This window comes from Pteropus medius, unplaced genomic scaffold (genome assembly GCF_902729225.1).
Source record: "Pteropus medius unplaced genomic scaffold, Ma_sr-lr_union100, whole genome shotgun sequence".
NCBI lineage: Eukaryota > Metazoa > Chordata > Mammalia > Chiroptera > Pteropodidae > Pteropus > Pteropus medius.
The window spans coordinates 16,257,451-16,276,140 of record NW_024349798.1 but is presented as its reverse complement, the minus strand read 5'-3'; the positions used below and the strand labels follow the sequence as shown (position 1 = coordinate 16,276,140).

Here is an 18,690-nt window from a genome sequence, read left to right as displayed (position 1 = left end):
GTCAGTTAAAACATTCGTGTATATAAATTTAAAAATCAGCCACTTTTACTAAGGTTAACTATGTGAACTGTAATCGTGTGTTCCGCAGGGTAGAGATAAAATATAATTATGTCCCATATATACCTTATAAAAGTACAGTAGTTTGGGGGCACTTTGAATGTATAATTTGCATGCGTTTTCCTGAACAGAGATTCTAGGCTGGGACTCCCTGCCGATCAGTATTACTGTTCTTACTGATTCAAAACAGAATGTCAGGGGATGCTTATCGGTGGTGACGCAAGAGTCAGATTCCAGGTTCCATCAGACTGGTGGTAAAAAAGCATACAGAATCGCACGCTGTTTAGAATTATGGATGCAAAGCCAAGCAGACAGTGAGCTTAGACACATTCTTTCTTGTGGAGGAAGAAAGTCAGAAGTAATTAAATGAACAGCCATGAACAGACATATTCCTTCAGGTGGTTTATTCTGTTACAGTATACTAAGTCCAATCAAGAGCTGCTTTTTAATAGAAAAAGGAATGAATTCAGCCATCTGCTCTAAGGTGGTTTAGGTAACATTTAATTAGACTTGAGACGGTCAAATTAGAGAAACAGTGGCTTTTTAAAAATGGACTGCTTTTCAGGGTTCTTTTTCCAATTAAAAAAAGACACCTACCAGAAAGATGTTACTTGCATTCTGCTGCTCAGTGAACAAGGCTGGATGTTTATGCTGACAATTCCCACTTTTTCATTGTCAGAATACTCTGGGTAGAGACCGAAGCTTAAACCAATTGACTATGTATAAAAATAAAAGGCAGGCCTTTTGGGGCTGGGCCCCAAGGTCAGGTTCTTGTTTGCAGAGGGAGCCTGAGGGCCAGCTCCGTCAGATGACCCATATCTGTTTGTTTGCTTTGCTTCTTGATGTATTCCAGAGTTTTCACCTAGGAGGAAAAAGAATGATCCAGCTCCTTTCTGGTTCGTAATTATCCTTGGAACCCAAATCAGCCATACTGAGATCTTTTTTTTTTTTTTTAGCAGAGCACCAGTAAAGTGTTTTGAAGGACAGGAACAGGAAGAAACAGTCTTTAAAACTCTTTAAATTATAAATTGCCTTAAAATCATATTTGGATGTGAGCAGGAAGGACTAACCTTTCGATATGTGTGGTTTTTATGCAGAGAGAATAAATCTTCGATACTAAACTTTGTAGCACAAGGAAGTGACCTGCGGATGTCATAGGCCTGGCCCCTTTCTAGAAGGGGGATTAGGGCTCTTTGATGCCCCGGCCGTGAAACTGCATGGATGCCAGTCGTGCTCTGGCCAGCGGCCTGTGTCACTCACACGACCCCGTGTTCTGGGGCCTTGTCCAGGGGCCCGCGGAGTGACTCACCATGGTCCTCGTGTCCGCACAGCCATGCCTCTGCGCCAGGTGCCACAGGCTGACGGACAGCTGATTGAGTCTGTTGTTGCGCAGGTCCCCGTGGGCCAAGATGCTGTTGAAGAAGGACAGGCCCAGCAAGCTCTGGCGCTTCAGGGCCTGAAACAGAAAAGAGAGGTCACTGTCGGGCCCGGCCCGGCCCGGGCCCCGGGTTGATGCTGGTGCAGGTTCAGATGCCAGCTGCGTTACGGATCTCCTGGAGGGCAAGGTGCTTACCCTCCCAAGTCCCAGCTTCTTCACCTGTAGGAGAGAAAGGTGAACCCCCTCAGAGGACACGCGGGGATCGCACGAGATGCTGCACGTAGAGCCCCAGGTTTTGAAAGCGAAGAAGTAAAACTTACTCTTTGCAGATGGCATGATACTATATATAGAGAATCCTAGAAATTCCACCAAAACATTATTAGAACTCAAATGAATTCAGTAAACTGGCAGAATATAAAATTAATACTCAGAAATGAGTTGCACTTTATACAACAAATTATTAGAAAAAAATTAAGAAAACGATCCCATTTAAAATTACATCAAAAAGAATACCTAGGAACAAATTTAGCCAAGGATGTAAAAGACCTGAAGTCAGAAAACTAGAAGACACTGAAGAAATCGAAGATACAGTTAAATGGAAGTGTATATCATGTTCACGGCTAAGAAGAATCAGCATTGTTTTGGGTAGTATGGACTTTTTAACAATCTAGATTCAACTCAGTTCTTATCAAAATTCCCAGTAGCATTTTTCACAGAATTAAACAAATAATCCTAAAATTTATAGGACCACGGAAGACTCCCAATCGCCACAGCAATCCTGAGAAGAACAAAGTTGGAGGTATCAGGCTGTCAGATATCACACTATACTACAAGGCCATGGTCATCAAAACTGCATGGTACTGGCACAAAAAGGCACACAGATCAGTGGAACAGAATAGAGCCCAGAGATAAACCCACACCTACGTGATCAGTCTATGACAAAGGAGGCGGCAATACACAGTGGGATAAAGACAGTCTCCTCCATAAATGGTGTTGAGAAAACTGGACAGATACATGCAAAAAAGAAACCAGATTGCTTTCTTCCACCTGAAATAACTAAGACCTGAGACATAAAACTCCTAGAAGAAAACAGGCAGTAAACACTCTGACATCAGTCTTAGCAGTAAACATGTTTTCTGGATGTCTCCTCGGGCAAAGGAGACAAAAGAAGAAACAAACGGGACTACATCAAAACTAAAAACTTAAGATTTTTGCACAGCCAAGGAGACCATCAACAAAACAAAGACGACCGACTGAACGGGAGAAGATGTTTGCCAAATATATAAGGAACGAATATAACAATACCAAAAATACAAACAAATGTATTAAAAAATGTGCAGAGGACCTAAATATACACTTCTCCAAAGAGGACAGATGGCCGGTAGACATGAAAAATGCTCAACGTCGCTAATCAGAGAAATGCAAATTAACAGCACAATACCACACCTGTCAGAATGGCTATCATTAATAAATCACCAAACAACAAGTGTCGGTGATGGTTTGAAGTAAAGGGAACCCTCATACGCTATTGGTGGGGTCGAAAATTGGTGCAGCCACTATGGAAAACAGTGTGGAGGTTCCCCAAAAAATTAAAAATAGAACTACCTTATGACCCAGCAATTCCACTTCTGGGTTAATTTAGCCAAAGAAATCCAAAACACTAAGTCAAGAAAATGTGCCTCTGCGTGCACTGCAGCATTATTTACCAGAGCCAAGACATGGATCAACCTCAGTGAAATGAGTCAGAGACAAATACCACATGATTTCACTTAGAAGTGGAATCTACACAAAAACAAATCTGAAACAAACTCAGAAAACAAACTGACGGTCGCAGAGGGGTGGGGAATGGGCGAAAAGAGTCAGAGATTAAGAAGTACAAATTGCCAGTTATAAAAATAGTCACGAGATGCAAAGTGTAACAGGTAATATAGTCAACATAACTATGGTGTCAGGTGTGTACTGGACTTAACTGGGGTGATCACTGCACATGGTACATAAATGTAATCACTATTATACACCTGAAACTAACATTGTATGTAAACTCTAAATAGAAAATAATTTAAAAATACAAAACAGTCCATTAGTGGGGGAAAAACAATACAATAAACTGCCAAAGAGCAGCTTCGAATGCAGCTGGGTGAGAGACTGACATGCAGGTATCAGTTTCCTGGGGCCACTGGAACAAAACACGTGAACCTCCCCTAAAGTGAGCCTACCTTGGCAGTGGCCTGCACCAGGTGACAGTCACAGAAGCAGCTGACCGTACAGCACAGCATTTCAGTCTGGGAGTGGGGTCATGCTGTTGGGGCCCAGGGGGAGGAGGAGGAACGTACCTGGTGCGGACTCATGACCTGGCTGGCAGTGCCTGCTCCGTGCCCCTTCCTTTAATCAGACTGCAGTTCCGCCCCGGCCGGGAACCCGGGCAGAGATCACCGTTCAGTAGGCCCCCGCGCATTCTGGTTTGAAACGGGCCATGGTCTGACGCCTGGAGACCACGAGGGCCGCATTTTCTGCTGGGATCTAGAGGACCAAGCTACAAGTCCCGCTAAAGGGTCTCCCCAAAGAGAGGCCCTTCGGCTGCACTGCGCCAAAGTGGGAGATACTTTAAAAAAGTCAAACAACTGTCTGAGTATTTCTCCATCCCACATCTTCTCAGTAAGCATTTTACCGTAAAAAGCCCAATTCACGAGTGTCTTAAACACATAGCCCATTAAAACCGAAATTGTCGAGCCGGGTCTGAGGGGATGAGAAGCGAGCTGGCCAACAGGCGACATGCGAGCCAGGAGCCACGACCACCACACGAGACCCCCAGTCAGACCCTGGCGCCCCTCCTCCCTCCAGAGGCTTCGCAGGGAGCAGAACACTTCATCCCTGTCCTGTGAGAACTGCCACGTCTGGGAGGCGCCCAGGGCCTGGTGTGGGTCGGGCTCCACCTCACCAAGCGGACCACCTCGTAAAGCTCATTCAGACAGACTGGCTCCTTCACAGGGAGCTAGAGGACAGTCTGGAGCAGGGCCGCCACGGGCACCATGACGTGAGGCCCCAGCAGCAGCAGCAGCAGCAGCGGGGTTTGCCGACAGCACAAGGCTCGGCCCCCACGAGGAGAGTGAACGGACGGGCGCTTCCCCAGCACCAGGCCCCTGCCACACTGCGTCACCTGTGCACTTCACATCGCTGTCACTTCAGCGCGGTCCGCTGAAGGTGCGTATACGACGCGTCCGGTGCAGGGCCCTGTACCGATGCAGCCAGAATGGTCTCTGCAAACAGCCGGCTTTGCTGACCTTTCGGAATTGTTTCAGAGTCACTACCACCATCAAAGTCCCTCCCGAGAGAGAGACAAACATTAAATGAAAATAGTTCCAAACTCTATGGGGCCCTACCCAGCCCCCGGTCGTGCATGCTGTCAGAGGCCCCCCCGATGAGACCCAGCCTGTTCCATCAGAGACGAAGTTTCAAACCATGTGGCAGTTTTTCTTGGGCACAACTTAAAACACACAGCACTGCTGTAAACGGTTCCCTGGGCTAGAAGCTGGCACCAAAGCCAGTGGTTTTAAGAAGCGGAGAACAGCGCTAAGAGCTGTTCTTGGCAGGGGACAGAGGGGGATCTAGTTAGTGTGACAAGTACAGGATGAAGGCGCAGGACACTCCCTCTCTTCCCATAGGCATGAAGGGTGCTCCTGAAACCACATACCATACACAAAAGCAAAGAGAAGCTGGGTCTTTAACCCTGACAGAGTCTGCACGTGTCTGACAAAGGTTTTTCAGTTTGGGGGTGGGGGGGCAGGAGTTGCCTCTAATGTGGTTTGATCCCCCCGTGCTTGAAGAGACTGGGAGTCTGATGCTGCCCCTTCCACCGACAGCCAAGTGCCTTCTGTGCATTAAGCTCCCAAGAGCTGGGCAGCCCTGCACCCAGCGGGGTCCCCAGGGTTAATGGGACATATCCACACATCCTGCCTCCCTGGAGAAGCGCGGTGGGCACTCAGGGCCCAGGCAGCAGTGGTTCTGCCCTTTGGACTGCCAGCCCTAAGGCCGGTCCTTTGGGCAGTGTCCCTGACCTTGGCAGAGGCCACCAGGGAATGGAGTCCTGAAAAAAATCCTCCTCTCTCCATCACCTCCCTGAATACCCTGGGGAGAACGGGAACCCAAGGCTGCTACATAAGACTCTTGTGGTTTTCTGGTGGGGTGGGGAAGGGGTTAAGGGCAACACTGTTATTAGATAGTCCTGGAAATGAGAATTAAACTTAAAATGCAGTCTGATCTTATTTTGTCTTCAAAGGGTCTGGTGGGCTGGGAGTGTAGAAGCAAACCCAGGAACGGGAGTCCCCAGGAAGGGGAAGGGAAGGGCCAGGCGGCCAGTGGAAACCAAGCAGCCTGAAATCCATCCTGGGTTTGGGAAAGGGAATGGGGTGGGGAAGACAGAGAAAACGGGGCCTGCCAGGACGAGACCAGGAAGCAACCGTCAGATTGTCAATCGCTAAGTGGGAATAAAATCAAAATGCTCAGAGCTTCACGCGGACGGGAAGAGCAAGACCGGAGTGAACGCCAGGCAGCAGCCGACGCACGGGCGACCGCGGAGGAAAGTCGGGCGCGGCCCTGCCTCCTGTGGCACTGCCGACGCCCCCCACCTTGACCGCACAACAGGAATCAGCGTAACACGATGTCTGCACAACCAGCCATCCAGCTGTCACCCACGTCTGCAGCGAAGCTGCCAAAATGGAAGCCATGGTCGGCACGTCTAGGGAAGGGGACCAGGCGAAGTCACGAGTCTCAACGACGCGGATACGCTCTGAGAAATGTGCCGTCAGGCGACTTCATCAGTGTGCAGACGTCACAGGGCTCTCACACCAACCTGCCCACCGCAGCCCTAGGCCGTGTGGTGGGTGCACCGGTCCCAGGCTGCAAGCCTGCAGCACGTTACGTGCTGAATACTGTAGGCGGTTGTGACACAGTGTGAAACGTCCGGACGTGGAAAAGCTACGGTGAAAGCGTGGGGACGGTGCGCTCAGCCCTGCCGCAGACCCGACTGGGGCGCTGCCACGTCACGACCGCCACGCTGTCACTGGGCGACGGGAATCTGAGCTCTGTTAGGCTTAGGGGACCAGGGATGCAGCACATGGCCAGGGGACCCGGAGGGGCCCTGGAGGCACACGGGAGCCAAGGCCCCGCAGCACTGGACAAACGGTGTGCATTACTCACGTGAAGGTTTCCTTCCAGAATGAACCAGCGCCCAGCCAGCCGGAGTCTTGGCGTTCAGAGCGAGCGGCAGGGGTGGGGCCGGTGAGGGCACCTACCTCGTCCTTGGCCAGCGTCTTCAGATGCTCCAGGACCTGCGCCATCACTGTCTCACACAGCCTGTTGTTTTCAGCCAGAAACTTGGAGTCTCCCCCGTAGAGGCTGTCATTGGAGTCGACTGATGGAGAAGCCAGAGCAGGGAGATGTTAGCAAGGCCATCCGGGCTAGGGAGAGGCAGCCATGTGCCACGCGGTGTCAGCAGATGGCAGGAAATCGCAGCAGAGCACACGGAAACATACAATATGACCCCTGGGCTTCAGGCTTTGGGAGTCATAGAGAAAAACCTGGCCCCTGGACAGTCAGAGCCAGAGACCAGGGTGTGGACGTCATGTCCCCTTGACCGTGGGTGGAGGGGGACAATGAGAATCACAGTGACCATTGCAGCAGCTGCCAGTACTGAGCACCTCCCAGGGGCCAGGCACCGGGCTAAGTGCTTCCCACGCCTTTCTGCAGGTCCTCAGAACCGGCATGGGGAGAAGACAGTAACATCTCCCTTTGACGAACAGGGAAGCTGAGGCTCAGAGGTGGTCCCAGCAAGGGTCCCAAACCGGGAAGTACCATTCCAAAGCCTGAGCCTGCTACACACTGCACCCAGCTACCTGCCCTGTCACCCCTGCTCGGACTCCCTCAGGTGGACCACAGTTCTCTGCTCATGAACTTGAAGACCTGTGACAACATCTCTTGCCAAAAAGTCCCCCACTCTCTGCTTCGGCACCTCCCGTGACAGCCACCTGGAGTATGACCAGCCAGCAAGGACAGCCTGAGTCCGACCCCCCTCCCGTCAGCTGGCCTGCACACAGCGCCACCCGCTCTGGGTAGGGGAGGAGACCGCACGGCGCGCTGGTCCGCGCTCCGTTCTCACTGGCTACACCTGAAGCTGCTTCCGCATCGGCGCACACCGATCTGCTTGGTCTGGAAAAGCTGACCCGGGTCCCTCTGCACGACAGACCAGAATGTCCCTGCTGTGGACTTCTCAGTTGTTTCCCGTCTTTTGGGGGTGGGGGGTGCTGGGTCGGGCTGCTGGGGAGTCCTGGAGTCCGTAACGAACCACAGCCCTGCCTCGCAGAGTCCATTCTTGCCCTCCACCGACCCCTCCTTTGTCACCAGACCGTTTCTGGCTGCTTTCATCTCGGCTCCCAGGCCCGAACACCGGCCATGACGCGGAGGAGCACCAGGCAGCACTCCGGGGCTGGACGCAGCGGACGGCCCGCAGGCCATGCGGCCGAGGGAGAGGGCGGTGGCACTCTGCTGCTTCTGACCTGGCAGAGGCCACTGTCAGGGCCAAGACCTCTGATGACCCTGAGGCCGTGCTGGTGCCTCGGGAGGGTGTGGCTGTGCACCTGGCCACAAGCACACAGCTAATCCACTTTATGGTTTGGGGGCGTTTTTAATAAACATTTCAGTTTAGATTATCTGTGGGAATGTAATTTACTGTGCTTTTCTTGGCCCAATTTTTTAATTTGAAAAATGTCAAAGCTATAGAAAAGTAGGAAAAATTGAACACTGGGATGCCTCAGTTGATCCCATTTTGCTACCTCTGTGCACGCTCTCACGTGCTCTCTCGACCACACACACGGCCACGCCGTCGGTTCGCGGCTTGCAGACAAATACTGCCCGAGAGTAGGGAGCCCAGTCCGTCTCCGTGCTCCCCAGCGCCGCTGGCGGCAGGCGGCCTCTCATGCAGGTCTCTGCGACTCTTCTGGGAAGAACTGTCCTGGGCCAGCCGCTTGCTTTGCAGTCGCTCCTCTGACGCCAGGCTGGGCCACGGGGGGTCTGTACTGGGATTTTTTCTAAGACAGCTCTGGCCCCTGTGTCACGACTGCTGTCTATCACGTGGAGGATGGCAGTTGTTGTAAAAAGCTAAAGAGCTGGACTCAGCCATTCGCCAGCTGATTTTGCAGGACGGCAGACCTGCAGCTGGTAAAGGAATTTCTCTCGTCTCTGCGGAGGACGAGAAAAGTTCCGCATAAATTCCCCGGGCTGGAGTCTACCCTTGTTTTGGAGAACAAGAAGAAGGTCTAAGAGGCCCATGGCCAGTCCAGCTGCGGGCCTCCTGACCACAGGGGCCAGAGGTGGGTTTGCAACAGGCTGCTCGCGTGTGTGCAGTCAGCACCTACTGGAGGAGGGCCTGCCATGCCCCAGGCTGGGCTAGGTGCTGGGGACCCAGCAGGGAACAAGGCCCACCTGCTCCCTGGGAGGCCAGAGCTCACAGGCCGTTAGGAGATGCAGACGTACCAAGTGGCGACCACATTCGCCTGAGCTGAATGTCAGGAGGGGTCAGTACAGCATCCTAAAATCGAGACTTGGGATGGAATTCTAGAATTAGCCAGATCCAGGCCAAGCTCTACAGGTTGCATTCTCCAGAGAAAGGGGTCAGAAGCAGAGAAACTAGTGTCCACCCTGACACTTGGTGGTGACGGAGGGAGGGAAGGAGGGAGGGAGGAAAGGCTGGGTTTGAGAATTATAAGGAAGCCGGTCAGGCCAGCGTGCAGAGTGGGCCTGAGCCAGACCTCATGCTCAGGGCGGGAGAAATCAGGTCCCTGGCACATGGCCACCGAAAACAGCCCCTGAGCTCTGCATCGGCCTGGCCCCGGGGTCACAGCCCTGAGTGCTGCAGGGGCCTGGCAGGTGGCACGGAGGAGCGAAGGGGCCGAGTTGTCCTCTTCCCACTAGATGCGCTCCATCCACGTGCGAAACGAGCCTGCAGCACGGCGCCGCTCTCCCCCCCACGCCAGACGCTCGCTCCTGCACGGAAACACTGGCGTTCGCTCCAGGTACCCCTCAGGACATTCTCTTTCCAAATCTGGACAGAAAGCAGCCTAGGCGCCTTCATAACTGCAAAACGTCCTTGCCCCCAGTTTTCCAGACGTTTCAGCCCATGCCATCGCTGTCTAAAGGCTGCCTAGAATAAGACTGGGAGGGGGAAATGGAACCCTCCATCCCCCGCAAAGCCCCCCGCGGCCCCAGGACACACCCCGCTAACACGACGGTCAAGTCACAACTGTGCATCCAAAATAAACACAGCTGGGCCGAGAAGGAAAAGAAAACCACCTTTCCGTTTTCATCTCGAAAGGCTAGAAAACTAGACTGCCGCCCGTGGAACGCGGGAAAGGGTGAACTTGGGAATCAGAAGGAAGCCGGTCCCCCGAGTCCAGACCTGGCGCTCGGGGCGCGGAGAAATGACACCCCCCGTGCGTGCCCGTCCGCAGGCTCCTGCAGTCGCCCTGGCCGTGTGGTTTACACAGAGGGACCGGAGAGAGGAGGGCTTGCTCCTCTGACAGGGCCTTCGGTTTACAGGGATCCGGTCCTCAGAAGCGTACAGTTTGGAGCCCTCAACGTGCCCTTCACGAGAGAGGAAATGAGAACGCCAACAAACAGGAAAACGTGTTCAACTTCCTTAGCCGTCAGATCAATGCGAAATACACTCAGAATGGCCAGAACGAAGACTGACCAAGCCAAGGGAACAAACGGAGGCTTCATTGGAAAACTGTGACAGTTACCTACCAAAGCTGAACTAAGCAAGTCCTATGAGCCAGCTAGTCCACCGCCAGGCATACACCTGACAGAAATAAGCACCAGAAATTAATACTCAGGAGTGTTTATAGCAGCACAGCTTACCCATGACAGCCCAGAACTGGAACTGGAAACCTGCGAATATTCATCCACAAAGGAATGGATGGACTTGGGGATATTCGCACGGTGGAATACTATACAGCGATGCAAAAGGCTGAACAGCTACACGCAACGGCACAGAAGACTCTCGCCACGTGATACTGAGTGAAAGAGGCCAGACACCCAAGAGTGTTTGCTAAATGAGTCCGTTTACGTAAAAGGCAGAAACTGGCAAGCTAATTCGTAATGCTGGAAGTCAGGAGAGAGGTGTGTCTCTGGGGAGGGAAGCGGTGGTGCCACTTGGAGGGGAGCACGTGGGGGCTTCTGGGGAACGAGTAACGTTCGACGTCTTCAGCTGGGTTGTGGTCCTGGGTGTGCTTCACTTTGTGGTAATTCACTGAGCTTTACAGTTTTTTGTATGTATGATGTATTTAATTAGAACATTGTCATTTTGTAATCAAGGAGCATAATGTATGCCCCACAGTTCTGGGTATGAGGCCCTGAGTCCCTGAAACCGTGCGGGTCTCTCCCTTGGTGGTGTGTAAAACAGAGACACAGATGCCTCCTCATCACAGTGCTGTGAGGACTAACGGGGAAAGAAGCCCCTCGAGTCTGGGGCAGTACCCGGCATGCAGTAGGAACGCGGGCCTGGGAGCTGTCATCACCTATATTAACCAGCCTCCCCAAGATACACCTTTACTGTCAGCCTCCAATCCCAGCTAGAGAACCTCTGGGAGCATAATTACCACTGCAGGTTTGTTCCGGAAACTTCCAAATGTATAGACAATTGCTTAAACCCTAAAGCATACAGTTACTGGCCAAGCACTTTTAACATAGGGACATTTTCTGGGAACCAAAAATTGTAACTGAGCATCTGACAAGCAGGAGGATGCTTAGGCGCAGTGAGCAGAGGTCTGGAATTGGGACTGTCCCACGTTATGCCCAGGACCTGAGAAGGCTGCTCCCAAACTCACAGCAGCGAGTTCAAGATGGCTGGTAGCACTTGGAGGCCCAAGGCCATCTTCCTCCCAAGCACCTGATCTAGGCCATCTCCCTCCTCCCGAGCACCTGACCCAGGGGCTTGCTGAGCCTCAGCATCACTTGGAGTAACGAGTGAAAACACCCAGACCAGGGTCCTCCTGAGACCGGTGAGGAGCAGGCCTGGGATGCAGCTCACGCACGTGTGCACTTAACCACGGTTCTAGGTCATTCTGTAGTACACCAGAGACGGCACCAATCTCAAAGGGCTTCTCTGACTGTCGAATCTTAGATCTTGGATGCCTCTTTCCGGGAGTGTAATTTAGAAGGGGCAGACGGGGCTCAGGAATCTGGATTCTTAAGAGGTGCTTCAGGCAGTTCTTACACTGGGCAAATTTAGCAAGACCTTGAACTAGAAGCTCACGGTAGGAAAAACACAAAGTGGATAAATAAAAGAAAATGGAAACGTTTCCTTCACGAAATTCAAGCGCAGTGCCGTCTGGTGGAAAAGGGGCCGCTACCTTTGTCTACGTGGTACAGGTACGTCTCCTGGCTCATGGCGGACAGGAGGTGCAGCACGCAGGTGTAGATGCGGATCTTATCGTCGCTGTTGTCCTCCCAGGTGTAGTCCTGGATCACGTTGAGAAGCTCTCGAACAAGGAACAGGACCCCGTGTTCAGGGTGATCCTAATGGAGAAGTGAAAAAGATAAATAATCTCAGATACGAAGCAGGAGGGGGAAAAAAAAAAGACAGAAACCCAGGTCCCCACCCTTAGCAGCTGTGGAGAAATTAAAGTGCCAGCTACAATTAAACAACACAGGAAAATGACAAAACATGGTTAATCCCGCTCGTCACCACGCTCGTCTGCGGGGACCAGCTCTGAGAGCCTCCCTTTTGGGGTCTGGGGAATGAGAAAGCAACGTCACCTGTCAGCTTAATGGCCTGTTTCCAAAATTACAGCCCTGTGCTCGTGTGTGTAGCGACAGTAAGTTGCGTTCAACTACAAAAGCAAGATTGCAGGTCTCGTAGCAGATGACAGCAGAGGCCACCGACTTGGGGTAAGCTCCCCAAATGACCAGTCACCACTGGGGCACTGACTTTAAAAACAGCCTCACTCGCTAGGGCATTCAACAGCATTAACAGCTAAACCGGGAGAGGAGAAAGCCAGACACAGTCACCGAGCTTATACGGTGTTTCTCGGATAGGAAACTGAATGGAAAAGGGACACAGGTCTGCGGCTTCAGTGATGTTCCAAGAAGCCACATTCAATTATGTGACTCTCCCGCTCAACACTCTCCAGAGACTTCTCCCACTGAGGACACGTGTCCGTTTCTGCCACCATCACCTCCCTGCCCCGGCCGGTACGCCTTGTCCCTCACGCCAGCCACACCTTACGGCGCCTGGGACCAGACGGGCCACTTAGGGTCCTGCCAGGATACGGGGGGCACAGTCGAAGGGCTGAACGAAGACAGTTTAACGAAGGGCTGTTCGTGACGATGTGGGCAGGGTGTGGGAACTAGGGGGAAGGTGAGGCGCCCGGGCTGGGCAGCCACCAAGCTCCCTCGGGGCTGCAGGCGCACGGGAGTGGGTGGTGGTGCTACTGGGCTGTCGAGACCGGCAGCTGGATGAGGCCACCTGGCAGGGGCCGTGGCCTTGGGTGCAGGACAAAAGCCATTGCCAAAACTGTGGCCTAGCGCGCGTGGGGAGACAAGCACCCGACCTCACCCTCCGCCCCGCTCCAGTCCGCCACTGCTCCCTCTCGCTGGCTCAGTGGGCTGGGAGCCAGGAGAAGGAAGCCCAGGTGAGGCCGTCCCTGACCAGCCAGCGCCCCCTGATGCCCTCACCCGTTTCTACCCTGAATCATCCTGTCTTATTTTTCCAGGCAGTTCCCACCGAAGTGATCGTGTTCACTCCTTCAGTGAACTACCCAATAACATCTCTTGGTCTATCTACGTAGCTGTTTCATCCTAGCCTATAACCTCGAGCAGGGCAGGTACGTTACCTGTCGTGTCTGCCAATAACACACCTCCAGGACTGCCCAGGGAACACTCTGAATGGTGCCCCGTCTCCGATTCCTAGGACAGTGCTGGACACGTGGTAGGCGCTCGGTAAATGTTGAATGGATGACATTTTTGAGTACCTTCTATGTGCCAGGAACTGAGGTAGCTGTAAAAACAAGTAACACTAGCTAACTTTATGGTGGCGATCGTAGCTACCAGAGCTGTTCTGGGTTCCAGGAAGATATGATTATGACAGCCGCGCCCCCCACCCCCCGCCACCATGTCACAGATGGGAAATGGGCCACAGAGAGGTTAAGTGGCCCAAGGTCACAATGATGACACTTGGGGGAACCAGGATTTGAGCCCCGGCAGTCTGGCTCCAGAGCGGACATGCCTGACAGCTCATGCTATATTTACTCTGCCCCCCTGCATGCCTCTGACTGCATGGCGCTGGCCACCTGGGGGAGGCGCACACGCACTCAGCTATTTTGAAAGCAGGCCTGGAGAATGACGAGTGCTCTAAGCCAGCAAACCCGTGTGTGTAGACACAGCACTAATACTTCCAGCGGGTGAGGATGAGGGTGGAGGGGTGTGAGACGGTTTGCACAGCTGTCATCATCTACAGGAATTGCTGTAATGTCAAGAAGGAGGACACATGACATTCGAAAGTCTGCTGCCTCAAACTACAGGCATCAGGACTGCCCGGGCTGTGGTCTGCCATCCGTCTGTTTAGAGCCCATCTCACTGCTGCCAACTTACTGCTGCCTCTCTTTGCTGACAGCTGTTTCTAACTAGGCTATTTTGTTCTGCTATGTAGATGTTCAAAAATACATTTTATTTAAGGATCTGCCTTGGAAAAAGACAACAATCTGAATGTTCCAGTAACTTAATTTCAACAAACTGCCGTAACTACTGTGGGAGGCCATTCAACACATCAAAAGGTGGAATACGGGGGGTGAAGAACTAACGGTTTACAATTAAGCCACTTCTGTGAGCTTTTGCTCATAACCAAAGAGATGAGAGATTATTCCCAACCTTACGAGGAAAAAATTTTCCACATGCTATCCATGCTTCAATGGCTGTGACATTTTTCTTGAATTGTACTTTGATGGCTCAGTGCCAGCAACTGAAGCAAAGCAAACATTTAAAAAAAAAAAAGAAAGAAAGAAAGAAAGAAAGGCCCCAGATTCAGCTGGCAATCCAAGTGGGAAATGTTCTCCCAAGTGTCTCTGCCAAGGCTCCAAAGCCCCTCCTTGCACACAAATGCCTACGCGGAGGCCCCCAGGGGACTTCTAGGGGGTCTCCTGGAGGGGACGCAGACCTCCCGCCCAGCTGCACAGACAGGCTCTGGCTTCCACCATCTGCAACATCTGCAGGAATTCTATTAACTGTCACGACTTGGGAGCAGAGGTAATACCCCAGAAATGACGAACTTCCCAGGAGAGCTAACGCGAGAGGCAGAGAGGACAGCACCGGGCACAGATATCCTGGCTCTAAATTTTGTCTTGGCCACTTGCTAGCTGGTGACCCTGGGCGAGTCCCTTCACCTCTCTGCGCCAGGGTCTGCTTCTGGGAGGGGAGGGGAGGGGAGGAGAGTAAGAGGCGTGTTTGGAGTGAATATTTGCGAACTGCTCGCTGGCTCACTCAAAGAGGCATGTAAGTATTAGTTAATAAATCTTTCAGAAAAGGAGCCAAAACATTGCGGGGGGAAGCGATGCTGGGAGGAAGTGCAGGAATGAGGGGCACTGCTGATCACCAGCTGTGCGACCCCCCGCCAGCTGCATGGCCTCCGGCTCGTTGCCTTCAGTGGGCAGGCGCCAGAACCCCCACCTCGCGGGGCTGGGGGAAGGGTTCCTATTTAGCACAGCACAGTCGAAAACCCACATATAACTCCTGACTCCCCCAAAGCTTAGCTACAGTCCCTCAGTAGCCACGGGGGACTGGATCCATGACCCCCCACGGACGTGCACACCTCCGGATGCCTGAGTCCCTTATGTAAGATGGTGCAGAGCCGTCAGTGTGGACAGTCGGCCCCCTGCGACCGCGGACTCAACGGCGGACAAAAAAATACTGCGTTTGATCTGCTGGATCCGCGGATGTAAAACCCGGAGATGCAGAGGGCTGACTTCACGTTTTTGTTTTTGTTTAAAACTCTATGTATAAACAGATCCTAGAAGTTCAAACCTGCATTCCAGGGTCACCTGTAGTAAAAAGTGACAACCTGTAGCTTTTCTGCATCTCGTCATCTTTAGTAAGTCCCAGCCAAAGCAGCAGCACTGATACCAAGAACACGACAATCGGCTGAGGCCAGGGGACACTGCAAGGAGGGCCAGGGGGCCGGGGAGGCAACGGAAATGGGTTCCGTGGGTCCGGAGGTGCCCAGAGGAACAGGAGAAAGCGCACAAGTCCCCCTGCCGCCCCCCAACGGGGCAGCTGCTCTCCAGCTGTGGCCAGCTGGCCGGGTCGAGGAATATGGCCTCACACAGCAGGACCTGAGTTTTCAAGAGGAACCGAAAAACTGGATTTTTCTGTGTTCGACCATGTTTTAAATGTGGGTAATTCACTCCAAATGTTTTCCACGAGGTCTGGCCAACGAGCGTGTCTACAGGCTGGACTCCACCGCTGGCATCGGTCTGTCACCTGGTCATCAGTTTGTCACCCCTGGGACAGAGTGGTTCACAAAGCGCATGCATGATTATCATCACAGTCAACCCTCACAGCAGCCCCGCCAGGTGGGCATTTTGATGACATTTTAAAAGGTGACAACTGAGGCTCTGAGGAGTTACACCGCCATCCCAAGGCCACAGGGCTACTGAGTCACTGGGTCAGGACTGAACCCAAGATTCTGACTCCGAGGACAAGGCTTTCCATCAGGGCTCCGATGAGTTTTACCATAAAGACCACATGCAGCAGGAAATGGAAATGCATCCCAATTAATCAATGGACAGTAACACCGATCAACTTCCTCCTTAGAAAACCTGATTTCTTTTGTCCCCTCACTTGACAAATAGCTAGATTACCCAAAAAAGAGAAATTGATTATAAAATGCTAAGAAGGAGATTTGAGAACACTGAAGCCAAGCGTCGAGCCGGCCTCCTGCCCATCCCGTCCTCTCCCCAAAAGTCCTGGGACCTGAACTGAGGGAGTCGGGAGCTGGGCCACTCCTGGCTCCTCGGCTTCGCTGCGGCGTAATCCACACCCGCGCTACGCCCATTTAGAACGCACGGTCCGCAGGTTCGCGTGTTTCCGGAGTTATGCAGTCATCCCCACGATCAACTTCAGAACATTTCCATCACTCCAGAAAGGAACTCCGTCCCCACAGGTGCTGAGTCACTGTCACGGCCCGAGTCCAGGAGGATGTTTCTCAAACTGTGACCCCAGAACCACCCACCCTTGAATTGATGAGGGAGCTGTCAAAAATGTGATACGGGGGCCAATCCCATCCTGTGGAGCGAGACTCTCTGGGAGAGGACCCCCAGAGTCTGCACTTGTTAACAAGTACCCCTGAAGCCTATGCACGTCTGACCGTGTCACAGCCTGGCCTATGGGCTCCCCAGAATACTATGCAGAAACTAAAATACATGAGGCCACAACAAAAGAAACCAGTACGACTACGACCCAGTTATCAAAATACTTTTTCAACGTACTTGTTATGCTGTCATCTACTAGTCCTTGGTGACTGGGTTGAAAGTTGAAATGACAGACTTAAAGGCGGGCCTCAGAACTCCCCTGCTGTTTAAGGAAGGACGCACATAAACAACCTGAATGTCCCGCACACCTGAAATGTCACAGGAACATGCTGATTTCCACTGGTGACAAGGTCCCAGTTACTGCAGCTGCCACTGTGCCTCAGTGCTTCAAATTCAAAATGGAGCGGAAGGCTACACTTCACTGAGGTTTGTAAAAACAAAGATGTCATTTTCTTCTTCTCATCTAAATTCATGGCCACCCTGCCAGATCTCCAGGGAGTAACTGGACCCTAGGTTAGGAACCCCCGCTGGGGTGAGGGTCCTTGTGCTGGTCCTGGGAGTGGCCTCCAGCCCAAGCCTGACTGTGCACCGGTTACGTGAGATGAACACCCCAGCACCCTTCCAGAGACGTCCCCTTTGACCTCCACTACCCTTTCTAGCGCTTACTGTGTGCCAGGGCACTGTCCTAACCACGTGTGCATACTCCCTCACTCGGCTCACAGCAACGCTGAGGTGGAGACACTGTTTATTTTTCCCATTTTGTAGACGAGGAAACTGCAGCCCAGTGATGTCGCATAATTGCCCACGACTGCAGAGTGGGAAGGACAGGGGCTGGGATTCTACCCGAGGCATCTTGGTCCCGATGCCAGAGCCCCCTTAACGACTAAGTGACACCCCCTTGACATACACAGAGCCTCAACTAACACCACCAGGACACAGAAGGAATGGAAAAAATGTTGAGAAAGTCAAACATCTGACTACAAAACGACACGGCATCCCTGTACTCTTAGGGCTACCAATGCATATAAAGCGGGTAAAAGAAAGAGCACCTACGGCTGTTTTGGGGAGACGTACCGGAACTATTAACAAAGTAGAAAAGAAATTGCAGAGGAATTCCAGAAGGAACGATTCCGAAGGCCGCATCTTTCCATCGACGTTAATCATCTTTGGAACTTCCGGAATGAGGCTTATGGCAGCTTTGAAAAAGGCATCGGCTGCAAGACAAGCAAAGTCCAGGTATGAGAACTCTGGAAAACTCAGGTCTGCTTTCTTCTTCCCACGGCCCGGGCGCCGGTCCTGAGAGCTCCATGACGTCGGGCCACGCCGAGGGCAGGCCCCAGAAAAGGGTTTCTGCACGCTTCTGTGCGCACCCCGCCCCACTCCAAAATCATGTTGAATCCTAGCCCTCAAGGTGCTATGAGAGGTAAGGCCTTTGGGGTAATGGGGGGCGAGGAGTTTAGAGGGAGGACAGAGAGAAAGGGATGGGGTGACAGGAGAAGGACTGGAGGCAGCGGGGAAGATGGAGAGGGGGAGTTCTTTCTAGAATGTCAAAGTAAGAACCGTGAGAAAAGGTCTCAAGGTCAAAATAGACAAAACACTGACCCAACAAATGAAATTTAAACTGCCCGACGAGATCAAACATTTGCACGGTCCAAATACACTGCCGGTCCGAAATGACTTCCCGTGATGCCAAGAGCGCGGTCCAGAGCACCTCGAATTAGAACCAGGGCCCCCCGCACAGCGGAGGGCGAGCGAGCAAACACCTGCCCTCGGGAAGGAAGGTGTTAATAGAACAGACACTATTCTGCAACTCTCCGCCCAAATTAACATCATCCTGGCGATCATTCCAGCAAGGCACAGAAAGGACATCTCTGTGAGCTGCAAAGTGGAATCTGGGCCACT

General features: G+C 52.4%; 1 protein-coding gene across 10 annotated transcripts in view; it reads right to left on the bottom strand.

Annotated features, from left to right (window-relative positions):
• Nucleotides 1–446: 446 nt before the first annotated feature.
• VPS35L (VPS35 endosomal protein sorting factor like) overlaps nucleotides 447–18,690 on the bottom strand; it is a 97,063-nt gene continuing 78,819 nt past the window's right edge. For 3 of the 10 annotated variants that reach the window (XM_039885476.1, XM_039885474.1, XM_039885475.1), the window contains 5 exons: nucleotides 17,863–18,002; nucleotides 11,839–12,004; nucleotides 6,727–6,845; nucleotides 1,367–1,513; nucleotides 447–919 (listed from right to left, as the gene is read on the bottom strand). In XM_039885476.1, the coding sequence (XP_039741410.1) occupies nucleotides 821–919; nucleotides 1,367–1,513; nucleotides 6,727–6,845; nucleotides 11,839–12,004; nucleotides 17,863–18,002 (671 nt within the window). In that variant the 3' untranslated portion in view covers nucleotides 447–820. Of the gene's footprint in view, nucleotides 920–1,366; nucleotides 1,514–6,720; nucleotides 6,846–11,838; nucleotides 12,005–12,439; nucleotides 12,528–13,320; nucleotides 13,485–17,862; nucleotides 18,003–18,690 lie in introns of those variants that run through there. The other 7 variants (XR_005657873.1, XM_039885477.1, XR_005657875.1 and 4 more) reach the window with 7 other exon arrangements.